The 27234-nt window shown below is 37.9% G+C and overlaps 1 protein-coding gene across 1 annotated transcript in view; it reads right to left on the minus strand.

Annotated features, from left to right (window-relative positions):
• Positions 1-7058: 7058 nt before the first annotated feature.
• The window catches only part of LOC139735191 (carboxypeptidase B-like), a 29959-nt gene continuing 9783 nt past the window's right edge, over positions 7059-27234 (minus strand). The window contains exons 4-13 of the mRNA XM_071645951.1: positions 21728-21973; positions 20086-20190; positions 18516-18620; positions 18012-18128; positions 16153-16252; positions 15315-15532; positions 10479-10700; positions 9900-10058; positions 8869-8960; positions 7059-7284 (exon numbers count right to left, since the gene is read on the minus strand). Of these exons, the coding sequence (XP_071502052.1) occupies positions 7059-7284; positions 8869-8960; positions 9900-10058; positions 10479-10700; positions 15315-15532; positions 16153-16252; positions 18012-18128; positions 18516-18620; positions 20086-20190; positions 21728-21973 (1590 nt within the window). The remainder of the gene's footprint in view (positions 7285-8868; positions 8961-9899; positions 10059-10478; positions 10701-15314; positions 15533-16152; positions 16253-18011; positions 18129-18515; positions 18621-20085; positions 20191-21727; positions 21974-27234) is intronic.

Consider the following 27234-nt stretch of genomic DNA (forward strand, 5'->3'; position numbering starts at 1 on the left):
AGAATTATGGTATTTATTTTTCTTAATCTAGTGATTCAAGAATCCATGTGACAATTTAAAAAGCAAACATTATTTACAATTTCCCAATTTGAAAAAAAGCTCAAATTTCTACCATTTTTGTTAATTATTACTTAATATCTTCTCTTATTTCATTTTTTTTTTAGATTTGGCATAAGATAGTGATCTTTTTGGCTTTAAAGATATCATACAGATCAAAGGTTTATTTTTGCAACTCAATTCATGTTTCTTTTTGTGTGAAGTTTGTTGTTTGTACTTATTGTTCTATGGAAGAGCACATATGCATGAATGACAACTTGTTAAAATTTGCAGTTTTTACTTTTGCGCCCTGGAAGAAAAAACACAAGGGTGTTCACTCATGCGCAAAAATTCCCTTTTTGTTCCCCTACCAGGTTGATAGTCAATTAAATTACCATCAATATGATATAATACATTAGCTTTCAGCCAAATATTCTATGATAAATCTAAACTTGAAAAAGCGTTTACTTTCTTTTTTGCTGAGTGTAATATTGTACTGTAAGCAAAGGGACTGCATTATACAAGTTTGTCTTTAGCAGTCCCCTTAGCAGTCTCAGGAAAGAAGATGCATTTCTATTGTTATAATATGCCTTTATGTTACATGGAATGTAAAATTAATTCGTCGTTTGTGATTATACATTTTAATGTTTGGACATGAATGTAAAACTGAATAATAATACAAAAGAACTGAACTGAACTGAACTTGTCTGTACCTGACTAAACTGTAATGAATTGAACTGAACTTAAATGAACTGAACTGAACTGAACTGAACTGAACTGAACTGAACTGAACTGAAACATATCAACATATTCAATGGCCTCCCGACGAGGAAAATGCTTTTACATTTTACCTAGATTAGGAGTAATGCACTTGCGTGTTTGTACTGTAGCCGAATATATCTAACCTGTACACCCTGCAGAAATAGCCCCCTTGAATTGTCTGTATTAACAACACAAAATGCTGGCACGGATGATTTAACTATTTCAGTGACGTGTATATTGAACATGCAGGTAGCTACACTGGTGGATTTCTGAATATCCAGACGCGACCGCGTTGATAGTATAAACCGTTCCACTGTATATTCGATCTAGCAAAACTAACTTTGTGCCAGACACTGCCCTGGTCAAAGTGGAAATGGAAATCAACTTGTGAGGACATGATGAAACTCTTCAAAAATTTCCGTACTCTATAAACAAAAATCGAGTGAAATATTCACTCTTGAAGGAGTGAATGCAAAAAAGAGTGAATTTAGAGTGAAATTGACTTGAATTTTGAGTGAAAATGTTCATTTTCACTCTTTTTGGAGTGACTTTAGGGATCACTCCAAAATCTTCGAGTGATCCCTGAGGTCACCCCAAAACGAGCCTAATAGATTAGAAATTCTTTCAAAAATGCAGATTTTAGCACAATAACTTGCGTAACTACGCTAATTTTACGTTTGTTTACATAGGTATGAAATCAATTTTTGCAGGATTTGTTTCCACATACTCTATAGAATAATTCTACCAAATTAGGTATTTCTGCTGGATGCATATATATATATTTTTAAATTAATTCATAAAAATACTTTTGCATAAATTACGCAAATTAAGGCTTATTTGCATAGATACAAAGTGTCTCTTTAGATGAAAATAATAATGTCTTCCGCTGCGAATTCACTCCAGGAATGTTAGTTCTCTGCAGAATGCATAATCCGAAAGATTCTAGTCTGAGTAGACCTACATTTTAAAGTAGGTCCTTTGTCATGCATGATTGACATTCCATCATGGAGAACAGGTGCTTGCCTGATTACTCCCTTGATCAAACAGATAGAGCTAGAGAAATTCCATTCCTCTCTTTGCACAGGGACATAGATGGATCTATCATGTGTTACGGAGGTTAACTTGGCCTAAAGAACCATCATAACCTCCAAAAATACCCAGACTCTCAAACAGGGTGTTTGGTCGATGTCGGTCATCTTGTCGAACTCTTTTATTTACATATTTCTCCGCGGAACAATAAAGCGCCCAGAAATGATAGTACAATGCACATGTATCTATAACACATGGCAACATTTTTAAACGCTATGGAAGAATAAGCTTTGGAAAAAATTACTTCAACAATTTGGAAATTATGTAAGCGCATATGTACAACTCTGACCGGATTTGGGGAATTTTCCGAGCTTTTGCGATGAATACCCTTTTTTGTTCATGCTTAGTTTCCGCCTGTAAAAACCAATTGCCTGCACCAAAGTACTTTCGCTACTTTTTCTAAACGAACTGAAATATTCGAGAAAATTTGGGATAGATTGGGATAGATAAGATATGATATAAAATACAAGCATGCAAATCACTTTTAAGATTTATATAGGATGTTGCTTTTTGTTTCTGATCGTTTTTTTCTGTCTTTATTATGTTGCTCTGAATTGTTTTGTTTTGTTTTCATTGTAAAATCACCTGTTGTAACCTATAGCTGTTGAAGACAACTTTAACACAGGTGAAGTTTCACTATGATTTGTGTTCAGACCTTTCATGTAATGTTTACCTGGATTCGGATTAAAATGTGAGGTATGCCAGCGCCAGGTATGCCAGTTTGTAAGTATATATATATATATATATATATATATATATATATATACATATATATAGCAATAATAAAGTCACAACAGAGGAATGCAGGGAATGCATTAATAGCCAATCTTGATTTAATGAATAATCCGAATTTTCGAGGAACCTTCCTCTTCTTCAGGGATGACAGTGCGAATATTCACAATGATTATTAAGAGTCATTATTATATCTCTTAATAATCATTGTGAATATTCGCACTGTCATCCCTGAAGAAGAGGAAGGTTCCTCGAAAATTCGGATTATTCATTAAATCAAGATTGGCTATTAATGCATTCCCTGCATTCCTCTGTTGTGACTTTATTATTGCTATTTCTAGTACTGCCAATACGCGGAACAACTACAATGTTTGTTATATACATATATATATATATATATATATATATATATATATATATAATTTATATATATATATACATATATATATAATGTATATATATATATATATATATATATATTTGCTGACATTATTTACTGAATCATTCACATCGTATACGTGTATATCGTTTGACTGCTGTTGCTTCAAGTAATTTGTTGATTACGATTTATTGTTGTGTTTTTTACACAAACACACACACGCACATTATATATAACTATATACATAAACATATATGTATGTACATGTATATATACATACATTTATATATTGTATGCACATATATCATATACATTTTATATATATATATATATATATATATATATATATACATATATATTATTCTACGTCGCGACAACCCCACAAAATACGTAAACACACAACAGTTACAAGCATTGACCACTGAAATAAAATAAAATGGCATAGAGAACATTGCGTAAGGGGTTTATTTCACTTCATTTATTTCATTCTCGCTTTTCTTTCAACAAAACATAACACAAAGTAAATCAGAATTTCTATCATAAGCATATATACATTACAAGGTGTGACAATCAATGGTAATCAACAAACTTATATAGATATGCACACATACTAGAATTACAAAGTTATGTTTGAAGGCTTAAAAAATGAGAACCGAGAGGTTCACTAAAAGCATTGCTTGGAGATTGTGGACCACTTCAAAATATCTCCAAAAATACTTATTGCAATTACAAGTGCATAATACAGAAAATAAGACAAAATGAAACAAACAACAGAGACAACATGAGAGAGAGAGAGAGAGAGAACATGAAAGAACAACATGACATGACTAAACTGAGGGGGATACGATTGAAAGGACTATAACAAATCAAATCTAAAGGAAGAAAGGGAAAAAAAAGAAGAGATAGAGAGAATGCCTACACGCTGGACAAGAGAAACGGAAGAGGGGATTGAGGAAGTATTTCAAACAGCTGGCGACTGCACTCAGCTGTGGAAAAACTAAGGAAATAAAATGCCGAATTTCATTACTTTATGATGCCGTATTTTCATTACATAAGGATGAATTCAATAACTGATGATGAACCTCATGTTTGCTGTGGCCTATATAGGTAATGAAAATAAATATCTCAGCCAGAATTTAACAAAAAAGATTTCAATTTACGCTTAAAAGAGTATAACGGTGGAGAATTTTTCATTTCAGAACTTAATGAATTCCAAAATTTAGGGCCGGTGTATATAAATGTATTCTGAGCTAATAAGGCTCTGAAATGAGGTAAATGAAACTCATTAGGCTGCCGAGTAGGATAATCATGAAAACATCGATTTCGTGGAAACAGTGAATTAAATATATTGTGGAGAGCATTTGTGTTGTATTTGAACATGAATTGACTTAGTTGAAAAAGAAACAAATCTTTGATTTTTAAAATCTTGTATTTGATGAATAATGAATCTGAGTGGAAACGTGGCGAAACCCCACAGAGTGAGTTCTTTGTATTTATTCAGTTTAAGCTCCTATCATCATTTCCCATGTATATTCTGTACCTGTATATAGTTATTCTGAAATAAACAATTTTGGTTTTTAATCTGATCAAAACTCCCCGTTCTTAAAGGGAAGGTACAGTATTGGTATTAAAGAGGAATTCAAAGTTTATTTGATGAAAATCGGGTTTGGAATGGCTGAAACATCCAAAAACAAAGTAAAAAAGCGATTGTAATAAAAGGTGGGTCCCACACTTTATTAGAATTTATTGTTTGGGATATCTCAGCCATTTCAAAACCAATTCTAATTGAATAAACTTTGAATTCATCATGGAATTACATGCTCTTTCATATTTCATGAGAGGTTTCGCATTATCTCACCAAAAAATGTTAGAAACCTGAAATTAGGTCTCAACCAAAACTATATGATCCCTTTAAGCTCCGATTCCTGCCCCTCACCCCCCTTCAAATGGCAAGAAAGATGAGCTGACGATCTATTCCCATCAGTGCAAAAGCTAATTATTAACAAAAGAAAGGGAATAACAAACCAACAACAAAAGACCAGGCGGTGCCGATTAGACCACTGTACAAGCACAACAAACGCACCGTACAGAGTGGCGTAAATAGTCAATTTTGACTGTAAAGCGCCAAAAACTCAACAACAACAACTGACGATCTATCATCATTCTGTTTGAATTTTATAAGAGAAATAAGATATACGACGATGCGCATCAGCATACCATCATATTGGCCTCAGCTGTATTTTTGTTTTATTATCTAATTTCTACATGGAACTCCTCAGGCTCAGAATGGATCCTTTGAATGGCCATCTACAAATCTTTGACGTACTGGGCGTCATCATGGGTAATTCAGGTAACTGGATATACAAAATGTAGTTCATGATCACTTAAGGGCCCATAGTCCGGTCTGTCAATATATTTAATATAAAATCAGTGTATGTATCGTGTATGAAGTGGATTGTATTGCCGTTCTTGATGCAGAGCTCGCAGTATCGTTATACGTACCGGTATTCTTCTAATCACTCAAAAAAGGTGTCATTACATGCAGAAGTTAATACTATTCACAATGGAGGGAGACCGATGTGAAGCGAAGAATAAGTAGAGGAGGAGCAGGAGAAAAAGAAGAGAAAGGAAGATTGTTTGTTTGTTTCAATTTTTCCATATTCGACATTTCAACAAATAAATAAACCATGAACATAACAATACAAAAGCATGGATGAATTGTAAAGTACAGCTTTAGGACAATTTAACATGAGAAATATGAAGAATCTACATAGAAGCATTGCTTGTAGGTTGTAGATTCCCAGATGAGGATGTGAGATTAATTCTTACTTGAAATTTACAATTGTAAGGAATGACAATATGTGAATTGGGGAAATATAAACGTCGAAGAATAAAAAAGACAAAGAAAAGACAAAGAAAACAAAGACTTCTTGAGTGTTGTGTAATCACCTGAGCAAGGTACAAGTCAAATACAGTGTACAATAGCAGAAATACAAAATATGCACAAAGTCCAGGAGATAATAAGAAATAGCGAGCGAGGCACATGTTACATAATCGATAATGACAGTAATACAAAGTATGGACAGAGAATGTCGAGGAGGATTGAAGAATAGCTAAAAACATGAATTCAGAAAAACTAGTTTAAGTTTATGCTTAAATGAAATAAGAGACTGAGATTGGATAATTTCTCTATCCAAATCATTCCAAACTTTAGGTACTGTAGTAGTTATTGTTTTTAAAGCAGATACAGTCGGTACAGGAGAGAGATGAAAGGAATCTTTTTGTCTTGTGGGGTAAGAATGAACTTCCGGATTTTTTAAAACAAACTTCGAGGAAAACACATCGGGGAGACCACCTGAGTTTAACTGATACTTGAATGATCCGATATTGAAATAATATTAATCCTGGATCTTAAGTGTTCTACTGGGAAAACAAAAAATAAGGCATTAGTGTGTTCCAGAAATGTAGCGAAGTTAATTATCCGTATGCCTCTTTTCTTTATCAATGATAAAGAATTAAGTCTCGTTGTACAGCAGTTTCCACAAGCCAGGATTCCATATCCTATATAGGGCAATAAAAGAGTAGAATACAATGAAGATGAAGGAGAAGAAGGGGAAATAAACCCGTTATGCCCGAATTGGTTGCATGCTGAAAGCAGAACAGCAAGTCTCGTGTAATAGGCTTAATACACTACTAAGATTATGTATGTAAAGGGCCGAAACAATTTGAAAATGCTATCTTTTCGATCTTTCCCTCACGCAGTGTGGTGCAATTTTCTGAGAAACATTTCGCAAATTTCCTTGAGGGTGTTCATCATGTTGCTGCGTGACATGTTTGCTTTTGATTTTAAGGCTTTCCTGACATAGAGATAATGGAAAGAGAAGAGCTGAGGATGCTGGAATATTCAAGTAATTTTACAGGTGTAAATTTCTTAATTATCTTATACGTATGTATAATGTCAACTTGAATTGCATCACTGTATAAATCTATTACCTGCACATCACAAGCTTTAATTACTGGTTCTTTATTCATGTTACACTTGGCGAGATGGGTGCAGATGTTATATTCCCTCTCGAGCTATGATGAAGTTCGCCATTGCTTTCATGCCCGCGTAGCTCTCTTCGGCCGTTGGGAGGATTTGGTCCTCAGGGAGCAAGAAACCGTACTCTCCGGTATCTCGGAGCTCAACTATGTAGGAGTACTTGGCACCAAGACCGCTCGACATCTTATCTTCACCACTAATGTATGATGCGTAGCCCCAGTCTTGGCTGGCACCGGACGCGGGGCTGGATAAATAAAAGAAAGAAATAAAAAAAAAATAGCAAACGGCATACATTGGTAGAGTGAGAAGTAACATGTGTTGCTAAAAATCGAAGTGATAACTGCTCACTAAAGCTGTACTTCTACTGCTATATCAAACTTTACATTCAAAGATATTAAACATGAATCATATTGAATGGAATAGTAAATGAGAGTTTTAGCCAGTTTTAGCCCCAATCATTTTAACGGAAAACTCACGGAAAAAGATTTGTGCAACACAAAGCTAGAAGAATTACTATTCTCCTTTCTTTTTCAAAAACCTGCCGGAATTCGCCGATCACGTTTGATATATTTGTGACGTCACTGAATAGAATCAACAAGCAAATGCAAACTCGTGTCCTATACACAATACACAGCGCCAGTAATAAAGAACACAATCACACAATTCACTGCAGCTTTCCAGGAGCTTTATCTTGTGAAGTAACTCTAGGGCTGAACCAGGTAGCGCTTCATAACAGAAGATGGCGATGTAACAAATGGCGTGATTTCTCTACTCCCCCTTCTTTTTTTTTGTTTCTCCCACAGTGAATAATAAATCACATAAAACTTAACTGAAATGTCTTAGAACAAGTCTTCATACAACTATTATCCTAACAGGTAAGCAACCTTCACTTAAACTCCCTTATTGTAACTGATATATTGAGAATTGTGCCGAATGTGGAACTCTAGGAAGAGCATCTAAGGGAGGGCACGGTGGAGCAGGGTCCTCAGTTGTGTCATGGAGGTCATCAGGAGATGCAGAAGGAGTATCGGCGGCAGGTTCGAGGGGTAGGAGGTAGGGCCTAACCAGGCGGGATGGCTAGGTGGGGCTGAACCTCAGCGTCTCCTTCAAGTTCATCATCAGATTCCACAAGAGGCGATGTGTGACGAGGAGAAAGGGTAGAAGGGACCTTCAAGCAGTCGGAATGTCTGACACGGTAGGAAGATGGTCGAGCCAACGAACTTCCGGATGTTTGCACCACTCGCCGTCGATAGAGCAAACCAGGTGACGTGGTCTGATATGTTGTTATGACCGATCAGCAAGGAGGTATTCGAGGGCACCAACGCAGCTGCGAGGTGGAGAAAGTGTGAGGCCTGATGTAGTCTTTGACTCCAAGCTGTATGGATGATTTCTCAGTCGCTGAACATATTGGGCAGTGATTAGACCCTTGTCTGAAAAAGGAACCTACTCGCTTGTGAGATGATCATAACATTTATATTCCCCTTGCTGACAAGCCACGGGATCAAAGACGACTCTTCAGGCAGGCAGTGGCAACATCAATGATCAGAAATGTAATGGAGGCACCAGAAGGGTCATGGCGGAGTAGTTCATCTTCCAACTCACGAATTGCTTTTTTCAGCAACATGATTTCAGTCCTTGTTCTTTGCATGCCCAAGTACGATGCGAATATTGTGGGACGAAAGGAAACCAGAAAAGCCAGGAGCTGGGTGTGTGCGGATATAACTGATGGTGGGCCATCAAGAGGTCTCAATTCAAGGCAGAGTTGGAGAATGGCATCACACAGAGCCTCCTTCTTCTCATCAGTGATAAGGCGGGGATATGAGCTGACCGTTTCGCGCAGGATGAGAAAAGTTGGCGAGACAGTTTCAGCACGTTAGCCGCGAAGGGGATATCAACCACATCAGGAAGGTCACACGTGGACTGCGGGTGGACCAACCGAGGGACAGTTTGAAGAGAGACACAGTGGTTGCAGGATGTAGTGACCTGTTGGACGGCAGACTCCATGTCAAGGGCACAGAAATACTGGGACGCAACAGTCTTTAGTTGGCAGGTTGGTGAGCATTAGGGTGCTCTAACTGGACATGGATGGCAGTGAGACCATTGATGACATACCGAGGGACGACAATGGCTTCGAGGGGTGGGGGGGGGGGGGGGTAGGGGGACACCAAAGCTTGCTCCTGACGGACCTGTTAGGAGTTCGTCCTGTGCGATTGTGGCTACCGGGATCACGAGGTAGCGCTGACACCCTGAACATTTGTGAGTTTCTTAGACGGTCGCGTACCCTGGACAAGATTTGCACGAGTGCGTCGTTAAGACGGACATTCAGAATGAATCTTGATCCAAGATGGTCGAGATGTGTAAGGGGGTGGGGGTGGGGACGAGTGTTCCCAGACAGCACGTCATCATACTGCTGAAATGCGACGTGCATGCAGTAGAGTCCTCCAACTGTCTAACAAATGTGCACACTTGACATGATATGAGTCATTGCAATCTGGTGCATGACGACTTGCGAAATCGGACTGGACACTTGTAGATCCAGAGTGGTGGCGGAGGGACAATTGGTGTGTGCTCATCGTTGACACGAAATTGGACACTTGGGGGCTGGCAGAAAATTCAACGCGACACAACGTCTTGAATGCCTGGACACATGGTTTGTTGTCCGTAAGGACACATGAGCGGTGCTTGGACTGAACAATTATAAATGTATAGGTTGACGAGGCAGCAATAGATAATTAGGCTTCCATCTCGCATGGGAGCCAGGTAATCTGTTGTTCCCCTAGCTTGGTACTGAAGAAAACGCACAAGAGGTTTCTGATTCCTCATGACATATAGAGTAGAACCGCTGCCATGCTTCTTTACTGATCCATCTGTGACTAGCCACAGTTGGTCAGTAAAGAGTGGGGGAGAGTGGTCGTGCGGGGGAGGTAAGGGCATGCTGGGCTTCCTGGAATGCAGAGCGGAGGTCATTAGTCCAGGAAATGGCATCCGGCCGAGACTATCGACCTGCAACGACGCCATCTATAAATGGAAAGATATAGGAAGCGCAGTAGGGGTTAACGAGGGTAAGCATCCTAAAATATCTTATTAAAGAATGCATACCTTTGACGATAGATAAATGGGAGCATGCTGCTAGAGCAGCGATACGATGGGGGCTAGCCCTGAGGGTGCCCTGAGACCATATTTATCCAAGTATGGTGGTAGTCTTGGGGGAGATGGTAGTCTTCGAAGCAGAGAGGTTGAGCCCTGACTTGCTCAGCGCATGAAGGACATGACCCCAGTTATGCAAGAGGGCTTCTGGTGTGTCACCACCACCGTACAGGTCATCAGGAAGTTTGACGACAACACCTTCCATCAGGAGATCACCCAGTACGCGACACATGAGTTCTGAGAGGTTTCTGAGCCAGGCATTCTCATAGCCAAGCGAATGTACACACGCACTCCACGGAAGGGCGTAGCAACACCATGTAATGTGCAGTACTTCATGGACTCATGGGAGAAGGGGATAGGATAAAACGCATATGTCAGATCTGAGGCTACAATATTCCACTGGCTGATCTTGCGCAGAGTGGAATCAACATCTGGTTTAAGTGATAGTTGAGGTTCAGAATACCGGCCAACATCAGCGAAGGCAGTCACGAGATTGTAACCACCAAGGGGTTTCTGTACCAGGGAAGAAGGATTGAGGTATTCCACAATGATACCAACATCTCCATCTTCATCCTACTTTTTATCCTTGTGACGACAAGGGTTGCCAGTAATGTCCTCCTTCATAGGTAAATTGGTGATCGACGCACGGGATTCAAGTTTCCAGCTGTCATCACACCAGTAATGAAGAACACAATCACAGAACTTCAGTGTAGTTCTCCAGGAACTTTATTATCAAAGTGTAGTAATTCTTGGGCGGAACCAACATAGCGCCTCATAACAAAACAGAGTGACATAACCAACAGACCAAGGGCGCAGATTCAAGTTGAAAACTTTTCCCGGGCTATATGCGCCATTCCATTGCAAAGTGATCTAACGCTTTTCCTTGTCATTTGAATGATCTGCTTTAAAAACATCAACAGTAACAACAATCTATCAAATAAAAAATAAAATTCCATGTCTCTCATGCTCTTGCCTGCCCCGAACACTGTGGCCAAAGTCATTGCCAGCATTCGCTTGACCTTGCTGCTGTTTGAGTTATGCATTCATCTATTATACACGGTGGTTTGCTGTTCATTCACAGTCACAATTATTAGGCGGACATTTCAAACTTCAAAATACGATGGTCCTTGCCTTCTAAAAAAAACTTAAATATGCCTTTCTAGTGATGGTATAGGCACAGGTAAATTAGACTTCTGTACCACCTTTCCTTTCGAAGAATATCACAATTACCCTAAATCGAAGTAATTTAAAGGGGATGGCTAGTAACAGATCAGTGGGAATCAGTTGGAATGCTGGGAGATGATTTTTCCAATCCTTGTGGGATTCATTTAAGAGTAGGCCTACATTATATCTATTGTTGTGTGAAAATGATTTGCTTTAGAATGGTTTCATATTCAAATAATAATATGCAGTTTAATGTTTCCAGGTTTGCATGCCTGTTGATCGCCCCGACACTGTACAGGCCATTCTGAATATGAGACCATTCTGAAGCAAATAATTTTCACACAACAATAGATAACAAATGTACTCTCAAATGAATCCCACAAGGATTGGAACAATCACCCCCCCCCCCGCATTCCCGCTGATCAGTTACTAGCCATCCCCTTAACCTATTCTTTAGTAGCAATGAATGAACTTACATTGTTTAAACTATGGCACGTCAAATACACCATAGTTGTGTGCGTAAAGTGGAAATTCAAATTTACAACTTGACACAAACTATATGCTGTGTTTATGCTAGAATCTTGGAAATGACAAAATGAAAGAATTTTTTGTTCATCCCACAACGGGGAATGAACAACAGCAAAGAGAAAATCCATACGACGCGTCGTTGCCTGCTGGTAGATTGGATTGTTAGATAAATTACGTCTGTAAAAACCTGCTTCAGTTTTGTCATTACCCTAGACGTCGTATGGATTTTCTCTTTGCTGTTGTTCATTCCCCGTTGTGGGATGAGAAAAAATTCTTTCCAAGATTCTAGCATAAACACAGCATAATATAGTTTGTGTCAAGTTGTAATTTTCTTTGAATCTCCACTTTACGCACACAACTATGGTGTATTTCGAGTAAAAGTAATATAGTCAGCTGATAGTTGTGGTAATAGTAATAAGAGAAGTAGCAGTAGAAGTCGTATAGTAGTAGTAGAAATAACAATGATAATCATAATGATAATAGTTATTTAAGTAGTAATGGTAATTGTAGAAGTAGCAGTAATAATAATAATGATAGTTGTAGTAGTATAAGAAGTAGTAAGTTAGCGAGTAGTAACAGATAAAAGAACTCGCAAAAGCTGTACTTCTACTGCTATTCTAAGTATACAACCCTGCTGTATACGAGTAGTAAAAGTAGTAGTAGTTAGTAAAAACAAAAACAGCGATATTACTCATTATAGTAACTGTAACAATGATAACAATGAGGAAGGTGATATTTACACAGATGATTATAATAATGATAAGGGTTTGTACATAAAACTACGTCGACGTAGTTTTATGAACAAACCCTCAGAAAAATAAACGCTGATGTTAGTTCATGAGTTATATGTCATAAAGAATAGGCGATTATGCGTTTACTCCCTAATTTTTACAAAAAAAGTTACAAATATGAACAACTATAATATAAACTTGAAATTTTGAAGGACAAATCATTTACTATGTAGAGACACAATAAGTCCTCTCCAACGTTCCTCAGTCTGATCAAAATTATTTCTGTATCTTACTGTTTCATTCAAGTCGGTCTTGTTATACGATCTTACGTAACAACAATTCCAGCGGTACCATTTCTTTTCGTACCTTCAATTGATTGTTTTTTAAAGACAAATCTAATACGAAGACAAATTTCAAATGTTTATATAATAATATACAATAGATTGTACACTCTTGAAACATCCGAGTCAGAACTGACCCGGAACTGGGTCCGTTGGGGTCACACACCGTTCCGGGTCAGAAATGACAAGGAATGGGGTCAGATATGAGGGTGACCCCATTTGGGGTCTTCATGACCAACTTCCAAGGCATTTGTGACCCGGAACGGTGTGTGACCCCAACGGACCCAGTTCCGGGTCAGTTCTGACTCGGATGTTTCAAGAGTGTACAATCAAAGGTAGGGCACTCACGAAATAGTTTAGCGGTTGGTCCCGCTGTATAATTTTTTCCATGTGTGGCGAAGATTGCGTTGACCATTTCATTTGCCGCATCCAGCTGATGACGCACATTAAAGGGAGAGGCAGAGAGAGAGAGAGAGAGAGAAAGGGGGGGGGGGAGGGAGGAGAGAGAATAAAGGGTTAAAAGGAAATGACATTCGCATTTCTACCGACTGTTTGAATATGATGCAGACACGAAGGAAATTTAAGTCGAAATGTCTCCTCTCGTATAAAGTGTACCTTTAATTTGATATTGTGTTATATTTTCATCTTTATAAGTATTGTTTTCCTTTATATACGAGTGTATTCCATAATGTGTTGTGCTTGGAGCATGCGGGGGTTATCGTGCATCTCCACTACTTAAACAATCACATTGTTCGTCTGTCGACAAGAGAGTCGCATATAAGATATGTTTGTTGGTTTTTCATTGCCTACACAATTCTGCTCTTAAATACTTGTCACAGCTTTTGCACTCTCCCCAAAGTTCAGCTTATAAATTGCGCTCTGCCATGGATTCTACGGATACTACGGATACCACGCGTGAAAACAAAGGCTGGTGAGCGTATAATTTATCATTTTTGCGGGCCAAAGGCATGTAATACCTTGCCAAAGGAACTCCACTCATCACCCTCGGTTTTTAATATACAAAAAGAATTTGAAAAAAAAGCTCCTATATTCTCTTTGACTTTGTCACTTGGACAAATGTGGCTGTAAAGCGCATTGATCAGTTCATTAGAGATGCGCTATAAAGATACCATTTATTATCATCATTATCATCATTATCATCATCATCATTGTCGTTATCATTATTATTACCATTATTATCATCATCTTCATCATTATTAATACAATTATCATGCGTACTGATGCGTAGGAGCAGATGATACGATTCATGACATTTTGCTACATTCTGCCATATATCATATTGAAAACGGAATGAAGAAATAAAATTGGACTTAACTGACTTGAACTTGCATTGTGCATCAACAGAATAAAAGGTGAAAAAAGGAAATGGGATTCAAAATAGTTATCACGGTCTCAAACTAAGCTGTGGAGTGTATTTGGTTCACGCGTAATTGCAGATACAGAAAGAGTCAGAAAAACAAAACACAACACAGACAAAATGAGAAGGGGAAGATAGAGAGAGAGGGAGAGAGAGAGAGAGAGAGAGTTAGATAGCTTGAGAGAGGGATAAATATATATATATATATATATATATATATATATATATATATATATATTATATGCGAACATATTAGATAGACGACAAAGACTAAGAAAAAAGTAAAATAAACAAAACAAGACCTAGCAAAGCACACGTACAGGTACAAATAAAATGAGGAAACAGGAGGGAGGCGAAGAAAGGGAGAGAGACAGAGAGAGAGAAAGGGGGAGGGAGAAGGGAAAGAGAAATCGATTTGTTACCATGGTTACATGCGTTACTATTGTCATGTAGAATCTGTCAAAAGACAGTAGGATCCCTTCCGTTTGAGAAGAAGACACACATTCTCTTTCTAAGAAACCCCCATATCAAGTCCCTCCCTCTCACGCCACAAAATGTGCCTATCATACCTCCCAGTAGATGGCCAAGACACTGGAAGTACTCACAACTCTTTCATTTACCCAAAGCCATATCCAACCTTTTTCGCCGCTATCGATGTTGATTACAAAAACACCGCCCCCTCTCACTCTTCATCTGTTTTAAGACCTGAAACAAGTCAACGACCTCGATCCTCCAAAGCAAGAACCTAACCAACAACCTTATAAAACAAATGCTTTTTGAATACGAGGAGAGCCATCGAAGGCACGAGGGGAAGAGGTTGTCCTCGATTATTCTCCTCATTCCTGCTCCACATTAATGCTAATACGCCAAGAGTGAACTTGTGTTGCAAGGAATGGTGTCGAATAACCAAAACTGACAAGTGAACTGACATGAATGGTATGGATTGAAGACCAGAGTACCACACAACACCATAGAAGGTTTGTACCTGATCATCCATGTCCTTCGGAACATCTTCCTCGGCTGAGAAGGACCACGGCGAGATGACAAGCTGCGTGTAGCTGTGCCAGTCGATGAACCAGATGAAGTCCTGTCCAGCAGCCTTTTTCTCCCTGAGGAAATCGACAACGGCTTCAACCTCTTGCTCGGATAGAGCTTTTTCGCCTCGGTACACGTTGGAGCAGGGAAAAACACTCGTGCCTTCTCCTGGAAGTTGGGTAAACAACAAAAGTGAATGATGGTGTCTTAAAGTCTCAACGCATCGATTAAAACATCCTCATTTGATGAGGGAGATATCAGAAAAACAACGGAAAATACTAATACTAATGATTGTGTAGCATTACAATTTGAATGTGATTTTTCGTTAGCATTTAGGCCTTGTTTGTTTGTAGAAGTCTTAGCATACTACATTAGAAAGTAAATCAGAAGGAGAACATGAAAACAGCAATTGTAAATTAGCTATAGATAATGATTGAATATTCATTCAAAGTATGTTATATCATTACGATAACGAAAATGTAGAAGAAAAGGGAATTACTTATTTGAGTTAATATTTGTAATTGTAAGAAAAAACCCCAGCAGGAATCCGCGATCATAAGCAGCTGCTTAACATGAATCGAGGCCTGGGATTAAATTTCACAAGTACGATGTAACTTACATATGAGGGATTTGTCTTCAAATTGAATTCCAAATCAGCTTCAATATTACTGCTTGTATGGTTGATACGACCAAGTAATCAAATGTCGGTATCAAACACATAACTGAGTTTATTAAAGAGACATTAGAGGCAAATCAGATGTCATAACGATGTGAAGTATAAGCGATACCTCCCCACTCGAATGGCCAGTTCCGGTTAGGATCAGTGCCCGTGCATCCTGATCCACCGGCGTGGTCGTTGTTGGAGCGAGTTTTACGCCAGAGGCGGTCCTGCACAGCATAGGTTATATAGTCAATAAATAAAAATGAGTAAAGGTTCAACAATAGTCACCAAGAAATCTGCATGTCAATATGGGTCTGTCGCTGTAGATATTATGATAAACTGTGGGCAAATCACTGCCACTCAGACTCTTGAAAATGGTAGAAATTACAACTATGAGACAAATTCACTTGATTATTGAATTTTTATATCAAACTATTTCTTGCAAAATGCACTAATTCAATAACTCATAAAATTATGAATGATACAACAGATAAAATCATCAAGCCTTATCTTTCCTTAAAACGTGTGGTCCAACTTCTATTTCTGGTGGCCCCGGACCACCCGCCTATGTCGACATATGTCGAGTCTTAAAGCTATTTCCAGTCATAAGGGGAAATGCGGAATAAATGATAGTTTGAGGAATTTTGATAAAAAAGCACGAAAATATTCAGAAAAAATGCAAATATTACCCTTTTTGAAAAATCATGCATTAATATGAACTCAATGCAGAATTGAACTGACAAGAGCACAAAATGCACCTTATACCTCTAAATTCTGTATGTTTATGAGAAAATACAATTTTTTGTGTGTGGAGAAAAAGCAGATAATATACCTATACCACATTCCCTCAATGACCCGTTTTCTATGCACATCCAATATATGCACTATTTTTTTTTTTGCATCGCTGACAATCTTCCCTAAATTGTAATGATGGTACAGTCCTCAATCTACACACCTTACGCCATCTGTGTCCTAATGTGGAGTAGTTCTTGGGCCCTAGATCACTGATAAGTCATTGTTGCAGGCATGTCATGGAATGTTTCTCTATTTTTATATACAGATGTAACTGGTCCGTACGTTGCTACACCCAGCCGTTACCTGGCAACAGGGTGTATGCACCTGCAATAGTGTTGTATTTGCACAGTGTGTTATTGTACAGTGAACAAGGAGTCTTTCTATTTCTCTCTCTCTCTCTCCTGTTCTTTCTCACCATCTTTCATTATCGCTGTCCCCTTCTTCGTTGTTTTTCTTTCTTAGCATCACCTGCGTACATATCCGTGTATGTTTTGTTGTGTAACTGTTTTTGTTGTGTAAAACTAGTTTGTCTTGTTGTAGTTAAGTAAACCGACAGTTGGTTGAAACTGTTTATTCATTTATCTGTGTATGAGGCCCCAATATCAAGCTCGGCTTACTGGGGATCCTCCTGTATGGTACCTTGACTTTTTGTTTATTATCATTATGTCTTCGCTCTTTGTCACTAAGATTTGATTACCTGTCATGTGCAAAATCAGCCATGAATTATTATGAATCATATGTTTATTTCTGAAAGTGATCAGAGTTGATTATATTGTGCCATACAGAAACAATAAAATGAAATAAAAATGAAATGAAATGAAAAACATTGTCAAAACCTGATAAGGAAAAAAAAAATTCATTTGGAGCGAATTCCCCGTAGGATACTTCGTTTTAGTTTCCATACGTATATTCGCCCTATTGACAGTTTTATATATATATATATATATACACACACACAAACACACACACACACATAAATATATATACATATATATATAATTTATATATATATATATATATATATATGTATATATATTTATGAATACATCATACATATTATGTATAGTTAATGAATTTCATAAAAATATATATAATACATTTATATTCAATCATTCATGCATACATACATACGAATAATATTATGTGGAATAGGTAAGGAAGAGAGAGGGGGAGAGAGGGGAGATCACTTACATCTGTCCACGTGTATACATATCCGTCGACGTTCAGAGATGGGACAATGTACCAGTCTAACTTGTCGATGAGTTCCTGTACGTCTGGATCAGTACCGTATGAATAGTCTCTAAGCATCTATAGACAAGTATAAAGTAAGCAAAGGGAAATGTTGATAATCAGCCTGGTATCTTGGCATATGCTTGGGCGATATGTTCTAAAAGGCACTGTATTCATCTTGACCTTGGTGACTTTACCTGGTGCTTTGCAATATTTGGGGGTAATGATGATAACACACTCTGAAATAGTAGCGAGGCTTGGTTAACACACCACATTATATCTCATTGTGTTGGTCTATCATTGCTAAAGCGCTAATACTTCTCCTACCGCAGATAAGAATAATATCCAAAAGTTATGACGATGATACACACACTTCCGAATGCATTTTTTTGTTGTTGCTAGCATGATCTCCATTTCATCTGCTGATGTTGAAAGTTTTTTTTTTTTTGACAATATTTTACTCACAGTGGCAGTAATGTACATGACTGTTGCAGGAGATATCCACTCCCTGGCATGGATACCACCCTCGAAGTACACAGCCGGCTTACTCCCACCGCCCCCTGACGAGATCTGAAGAGAGAGAGAGAGAGAGAGAGAGAGAGTCACGTGACGACTTTGTATATGTCGTCATTGAGTGAATCCATCGTCTAATATATACGCAAAGGATTGGCAGATTATGATGTTTGATTAGATTTGTATGAGGACGGTTGTGGTGGGGTTAACGAATAACCCTGATGGAAAGAACACAGGGTCCCACAGAGTGTTAACAGTGGGTTCTTATAGTCGGTACTGTGGGAAGTCTCGAATTTAATAACGTGAAAACGATTTCACACTGTGATGTATTGCATTGCATTGTATTTACAGAGGGGTCCTTTACATGAGCAAAATAGACAAACAGTTACATAAGAAGAAAATACAAACATTCAGAGAAATATTTCAGCTGTGATGTTTCACAGTGTTCACATAGTATTGCTCTGTTTAACACTATGACTTGATGAGTCACAATATGTTCATGACATTACAGCACTTTATATCCCACATAAGTATGTTAGACCAGTAGGATTACTTGAATTTGGAACATGTGACCGAGAGATGCTTTTCTCCCAGCATCCATGCAGTGTTAGTATCACATAACTATGTGATATACTTTATCGTAAATACTTTTTGCCATACCCGCGATTGGCCACTGCTAAGTCCGCGAGATGCGGTTCTAATGGCACACACTGGTACACATCACATAATCATCGATACATCAGTGTCGCTTAGTTCGACCTCGATTATCCGGCCATGTCGGGACCGGCGGTCATCCGGATAAGCGAATTGGCCGGATATGGGAGACACAATCTTAAGCCGTCCAAGCTGCCGTCCCAGTGCAATGGCAGCTAGGCAGGTTGCGTGCCCCGCAACGATGGTGTAGGCCTAATCTATGCTAGCCTGCGCAAAATTGTAGTCCCTTCTTCACAAAAATAAAATATATCTTTATGTGAAAATCATACATGTTTTACCTCATTAGATATTGAGAAACCTATCATGCACATCTTATGAAATAACAGTGAAATAGATCCATGAAAAGATTTTAAAGTCTCTGTTTTTTCTCAATTTTTGGATGAAAAAAAAAGTCCTTCACTGCGTGAACGCGTCCGGATAATAGAGGTTTCCGGATATAAAATGAGGCCAGATAATCGAGGTCGAACTGTAATCTTAAGTGTTGACTGCCGTGGACAGCGGTTGTACCGCCTGTGTTGTAATATTCAACACGATTAGAAACCAAAAATCTGTGTGGTTGATACGGAATACAATTTTATCAAATCTCAAGTTTGTTAATAGATGTATTATATAGAGCAAATTGATAATCATCTCCTATTTCTCGGGCATTTGGGATGGATAAAATCGAACATAGTCTTCAAAAGGGAAGGGAATAAAAGGAACTTGAGACAGTTTCCGAACAATGAGGAAATGGACACAGACGAGTAAAGAGAGAAAGGAATGTGTCTTTATCATTTTTGTTCAGTTTGCTTCAGTGCGTAGGCCTCACCTTTAATCCGGAAATTACTCGGCTCTCATACGATTCACTCGGCAGCTCGAACCTTGTCACCAGACCAGTATACTCAGCCACCACGTCATCAACCCATTGCTGGATCTGAAATTTAAGTTAATATTTCATATTAACCTTCTATGCTACTGTACATACAGTTTTAAATATTGTATGCCCCCCCCCCCCCAAAAAAAAAAAAAATGCATTCGGATTTTTGCATTGATAACTTCCAAAATGTTTAAACTGTCTAAATGCCTCTTCAGGGTCTTGAAACAGAACATCTTAGCTATATTTCTCAGAAAACCCATCACAAAGAAATGTAAATCATTGTAAAGCATTTCATGTGTCTGATTCTTCCAAGTATAGCACTTGGATGCTCTTGGACTGTATATTGTGTGAACACAATCTACAGAACTTGGAGAGAATGGATTCCTGACATGCTCCTCATTTCTCCTTGACCACTGAAGCAAATTGGATGGGGTTTATTGTAAGATGTGGGTAATATGTTATAATTTCATACCCTGATATTATATTTGGATTGATTTCACTAATTTTAAAGTTATCATTGCGGAGGGTCCCGGTTTTTTTTTCGGGGGGGGGGGGGGACATACAGTACAGTTACATAAGTTTGCTACAAAAGCAAAGGTCTCTAGTAAGGGATAAGAAATAATTTCATATACATATACAAAATAATCAAAGTAAAATCATATGCCTATATATAACTTTATATATATATATATATATATATACATATTTGTCACCATGTAAACCTTATCAAGTGCCTAAAACTTGATTTTTTAAATCTAAATCTAATTCCATTTTTAATTAAGTTCCCATACTTAAAGTTTCCATATCCTAGAGCGAACAGGAAATTAAGCAATTAAAAGCAGTTGGTAAAATCAAAACGCAAGGGTATATCATCATCAAAGACAGCAAATTTCGAATCTCCCATCTTTCTTTTTGACGTTGAAGTTATAAAGCAGGGAGAACCTAAAATTTTCAAGCGATATGGGGGGGGGGTTTCAATGCTCACAATATCTGAACTAGTTTCGTAAGTCAGACAGTTATCCATGTACAAAAGATATGGATGAAACCTATAGAATTACAAATGCATATACAGAAGTCAATTAAGTAAACAGTAGTATTAATTAATTACCCATGAACAGATATTTGCATAAGTATCACATATGAGAACAGTTCAAGTGATAGATCCAAACTGTCATGCAATCGATCCCAAACACATTGTGATGAATATATCAAAAGTAAAAACATGTAGTTGAGCATCATTTGATTTCCTATTCTTTCTTTCATGATGTGTGTGTGTGTGCAGGGGCAGATTCAAGGAATTCCGTAAAAGGGAGGCGTCTTTACAAACTTAAATGTGCCCCCCCCCATTTTTTATTTCTGTTGTTTAAAAAGAGATAAAGAGGGGGCGCGCGCTCGGTGCACCCCCTTCATGATCGGCCACTGGTGTGAGTGTGTGTGTGTGTGTGTGTGTGTGTGTGTGTGTGTGTGTGTGTGTATTTAGGTTTGTGTATTAGAACTGGATATCATTTTTCTCTTAATCGCAAAAAGTGTTATTGATCATGCAATTTGCAATCACCAACTTATCATCATCACCGTGCCGTCCATATTATCATACCTCTTCGTAGTTGTGATATATGGTGTAGTCAAAATCGCTCAGGGCTTGGTTGGAAGGTTGGGAGGCCCGTTGTTGGACTCGTTGTTGTTCCTGAGAGGCTAGAGTAGCCCCGACATCGGCCGTCATTACCGTGAATTCCAATCCCTTGGCTGCCAGAGTGTCGCGGATGTCCGCCTGGAGGGCCGGTGGAACCATGATGTCCACCGTCGAGCCGTCTATCTTTTTCACGTCTGACCAGAAGTCGAGCTATTATAGGGAGAGACATTTACAGTTAGGAATGACAGGGTCAGTTTACCAACTCAACAGGTACTATAATCATCCTGACAAGTTGAAGATACATTTTTTTCAAATATATACAGAGCATTTTGACCGTCCTATTAAAGTACAACAGGTGATGGATGTCTTTTCGGTACTGTTCCAGCCTCATCGTTATACAGGTGTTTTGAAATGCTATTCCAGGGAATCAATATCATTAATTCTGCATCTCTTTCTAATCACCTCGGCCCCAATTATCGACTACAATTATGTCCAACGTTCGGAAAGCTTTAAAAGTTTGAAGCCTTATAAGATCTATTCGATAATTTCGTTTAAAAAAGCTTTTAGATATTCGAAGAAGATCAAAGAATCAATGTTTTTGGAGGAATAATAGGTGTGAAAAGTTAACTTAATTTGAAAGTCAAATAGTCCACATATTCATGGTTGTCACGATTTCTGAAAAAAAAATTGAAACAGATCAAAATTAATATTCTAAATCTAATTTTATTTGGCAAACAAAAACTTTAAAAGTGAAAGGAACAACCATGACCAAGCAGTTTAAAAAAGGAGGAGTGAATATTTAGATTGTTGACCTACAAATTCCAAATCTCAGCTTTCGAAGGGAATGCCTTAGGCGCACTTTCGATGCAAAGAGAGTAAATGTGAGTAAAATGGGTTTTAACTGGTTGAATCTTTTTGGGACATGATGTCTTTCAATTTGAGATATTAGTAATATGAAAAACCGATATGAATAAACAACTGTCAATAACTGACACTGAAAATTGAGAGGTTTTGTATACTAAGTGTTGTTTGAAATATGAACAGAAGGTAAAAGGAGTATAATGCAATTTTTTTCTTACACGATTAAAATGAAACTCATTAAAACGCTCTTTTTTTCTGATGGCTACGTCGTATCATGCCGGATCTTTTCCTTCTGAACGATACATTTTTTAAAGAATGAAAATTTTATATTTATAACCAAAAATTAAAACACGGAATTATAAGCAAAATATATATATATATATATATATATATATATACTTTATTATTTTAAGCTCTTCCTGAATCATTAAGACGTGATTATACAGAAACATCTACTATCGATATGGTAGTAGAATATTTGAAATGTCTATCATTTGTACAATAATTAGAAGAAAAACATAAACTTATTTATGATATCTCAAAGAAACAATTTTAATACTTTTTCATTTAAATGAAAACAAAACAATTGGTAAGTATGATGGAAAGAATTAGTTGATTATTCGACGAATGTTTATAAAAATGAATTTATGTTTCTGTAAAGAAAACATAATTATCAAAGTAATTTAATTCTAAGTACTATTCTATGTACAATCTATTATTAGTAAATCAGTAAAGATAGCATACCGCAGCGGAAAGGTGAGCTATGAACGCGACAGGATAGATGAAAGTTATTTACACGCCGCTGTTGAGTGTAGTTTGAACATGTTTAAACATAAAACTCATTTTATGATGTTGAACTGAAATAACAAGATTGCATTCACTCAAAATCTCATAAAGAGATCAATTACACTTGCCTTTGGCAATTCCTTTTTGGTACATTTACATGCATGTTCTCTTAGGAAATAAAACAGGAAAATGACGTTTCAATTTCATTAACACTATCTATTCGAAGGAGAATTTTGTAATAGAATTGAAGAAGATTTGAACTGCATGAAACAGTATCTCAATCTATCAAAAGATGATGTGAATAATGAAAACTGGTGGTAAAGTGTTTGGTTGTTTTCTTTTTTAAATATGCCAGAAAATGTCCGAATGTTGAATATGAAGAAAGTAGATTCCCTGTTGGGGTCAAAAAAATATAATACCAACTAAATTTCTATTACTACTGATAATGATAAACAATAACTATGATAGTAATATTCTATACCCAAGGGATCCTCTTCACTCTTACCACTTCTCCTCCTCTAGAGGACCTTCTTCACGTATTATTTATATCCTATCATTGCCAGGTACCTCTTTTAGGGGTCATCCCACGAGACCGACACCCACGAGTCATACGGTCCACGAGACCGACATCAAAAATAGGTCCAGGAGTCATACAGCCCATGAGTTATACGGCTCAGTAGTCATACAGCCCATTAGTTCGACACTACACACACACACAAAAAAAGACCCATGAGACCGACACTAAGCAATAAAGGCTCACGAGACCTACACTAAGCAAAGAAAGCCCACGAGACCGACAGTAGGCAAAGAAGGCCCACGAGACCGACAGGATAAACAGCGCCATCTACGTGTCAATACCTTTACAGGGTGTTCCATGAACGGAAAAATTACATACTGGCGAGTGCAATTTCGTCACGCTATCAAGTGAAAGATGGTGACCATTTACATATGAACGACATCAAATATGTATTTCTACATACTTCTAGGGGGCAGGTCTGTCAGGGAGCGACATTGTTACCAATTAGAAAAATAGAAATGTATTCTTCATGTCCCCCCCCCAAAAAAAAGACGAAAAAAAAAAACCCCACAAATGAATTGATAAAAGAGGACAAAAAGGATGTATGGATTAATTTCAGTGCATTGATAATGCCATCGTGCTATTGTTAATAGGCTTTCCCAGTTTTTAGCTAGAAGATGGACAGGATGTACTTTTTACCTCTTCTCTTTCTCGATTCACTAGTTACTTAGGCTATATTAGATATCCTACCCTCCTGCTTACACGTTTTGGAGTAAGATCTATTTGTAATTTTCTCTGTAACTATAATGTATGTAACTCAACTGATTAAAACGTTTTATATCGCAGGGATTCACCTCGATTTGTGGCTTGTGTTATTCTCTTCCAAACAGTACAGTTTTCGTGAAATAGCTGTTTTCATGGATGCATCTTGTTTTTTCCGAATCCGAATCTAATATGTATATGATATAGAGGACCTATATGAGAAATTATCATTTTTTAATCATTTACTGCCATTACATTTCGTGATTTTTTTTTCCTATCTAATTCGTCAAGCCAATGCAGAATGACATCATAGCACAAAAGACAATAGTATCTCATAAGATCCCAAAATCCGTGAAGTAGCTAAAATCACTTATCTCTCATCCATTCAATGTATTGTATTTGCATTAAAAATGTATCTATGCTTTATGCTCTTCCGAATTCGTTGACTTGTATTAAATCCTTGTCTGCAGCCCCACCTTCTCATCATGTAATTTAAGTGATGTTAATTTGCCAGTTCTGTGACGAGTTTTCCACAAGCAACCGCCTACAAGAATAAAAACGTAACAATTTTGGTAGCCACTTTGTATATGTAGATTAGATGGAATTGCACTAAGAATTTTCTTACAAGCCGATTTTTCTCTATTCAACCCAAAAGCATACTCGAATCATGCCGATTTTCACTCTATAAAATACCTCTCGATGATCCCACTAGAATATGATAACAATCATCGAAGGCAGATCTCTCTCTCTCTCTCTCTCTCTCTTTGTTTTGTTTTGTTTTGTGTGTGTGTGTGTGTTTTTTTTTTTGGGGGGGGGGGGGGGGAGTAGAAATATATAAAAGAGGTCATATGGTTAACATACAAACGAGGGTGTCTGGTATCTTTAAGTTAATGTGGAAAGATCTGCTGTACACTTTTACTGAATTTTGTTCACTTTTTTTTTTCACAAACACACACCCACGCAAACACAACGAAAGATCCTGATCATTTCAGGGGGTGGGGGTGGGGGGCAACTGATGGGGTAACACCCTGGCAACTCTTCTTTTCCATCTCTCATATCTTCCGTATGCCATTATCAGGGCACCCTATACAATTTATTGGTCTATAGGTGGCGCTGTTCATCCTGTCGGTCTCGCGGGCCTTCTTTGCTTAGTGTCGGTCTCGTGAACCTCTTGCGTAATGTCGGTCTCGAGAGCCTTGTATGCGTAGCGTCGGTCTCGTGGGCCTTTTAAGTGTAGTGTCGGTCTCATGGACTTTGTTTGCTTAGGGTGGGATTTCACGGAGCACGCGAACGATTTGCGAAGGACGCGAATGGCAAAATCCAGCATTCGCATTTTAGTCTGCAAAAGATCGCCAAACAAACGTGAGGGTTCGGAAGCGTCGTCAATTGTTCGCGAATGTCGTTTTTACTTCGGCGAGAATTTCAAAAAAGTTTGAAATTTTTCGCGAACCTTTTCCGCACACTTAGTCGGGATTTGCTCGTGAATTGTTCTCGAAAGTGTCTTTAAAGCTTCGTCATATGCGCAAGACCTTCGCAAGACACGCGCGATGTTCGCAAAATGTTCGTGAAACCCCAAACAGACTCCGAAGCTTCTGAGAATGTCTCGCGTATGTTACGCGAAATCTGCGAAGTTTTTCCGATCATTTTACGACGTAATCGCAAACTGTTCGCGTACCTTTTGAGACATTCTCGCGAACGTTTAGCGCATGTTTGGGGGATGTATGCCCTGTACGTTTTCTGCAAATAGAAATCGTAGCATACATCTAAACATCAAACAGTTATTAACAACTATAGTAACAAAAGAAATTATAGACTAGCAAAGAGAAAGAATATTTGATATACAAAAAAAAAAATTCGCAGAATATACTTAAAATCAATCTTAAGTATGTAAATTTCATTTGAACTATAGAGATTATGTGTTGGAGGAACTGCAAAAAAAAAAAAGATCAAATGCTTTACTAGTGGAGATACGTCCTAGGGGAAAACATGTAGGCAAACACACGATAGAGAAATGAGAGAAAACGAAAAGAGAAATAGAGGAAAGAAAAAAAATCAACTCAAGAAAGCTGATTTGAGTTGATCTTTTTTTTTATTGCTTCCACCTCTCCTTGCTACATTTTATTTTTCTCCCATGATTATTGAAAATTTTTCGTTGTTCGCATTTCCGTCGCGTGTTCTTCGTGTACGTAACATGCTGTACTTTAGCAATGATACACACGACAATCGCACATACGTCGTGGGAACTTCGCACAAATTGCGCAAGAATAGTTTTCGGCTTCATTGTCGGAACACATTCGGAGAAAAACTTTTCCGAATGTTGGATTTTGTCATTCGCGTCCTTCGCAAATCGTTCGCGTGCTCCTTGAAATCCCACCCTAAAAAATAAGGGTGGGATTTCAAGGAGCACGCGAACGATTTGCGAAGGACGCGAATGGCAAAATCCAGCATTCGCATTTTGGTCTGCAAAAGATCGCCAAACGAACGTGAGGGTTCGGAAGCGTCGTCAATTGTTCGCGAATGTCGTTTTTACTTCGGCGAGAATTTC

The sequence above is a fragment of the Diadema antillarum genome, unplaced genomic scaffold (assembly GCF_040938485.1).
Source record: "Diadema antillarum isolate AM-2024a unplaced genomic scaffold, OU_Dant_1.0 seq00000565_RagTag, whole genome shotgun sequence".
Lineage (NCBI taxonomy): Eukaryota > Metazoa > Echinodermata > Echinoidea > Diadematoida > Diadematidae > Diadema > Diadema antillarum.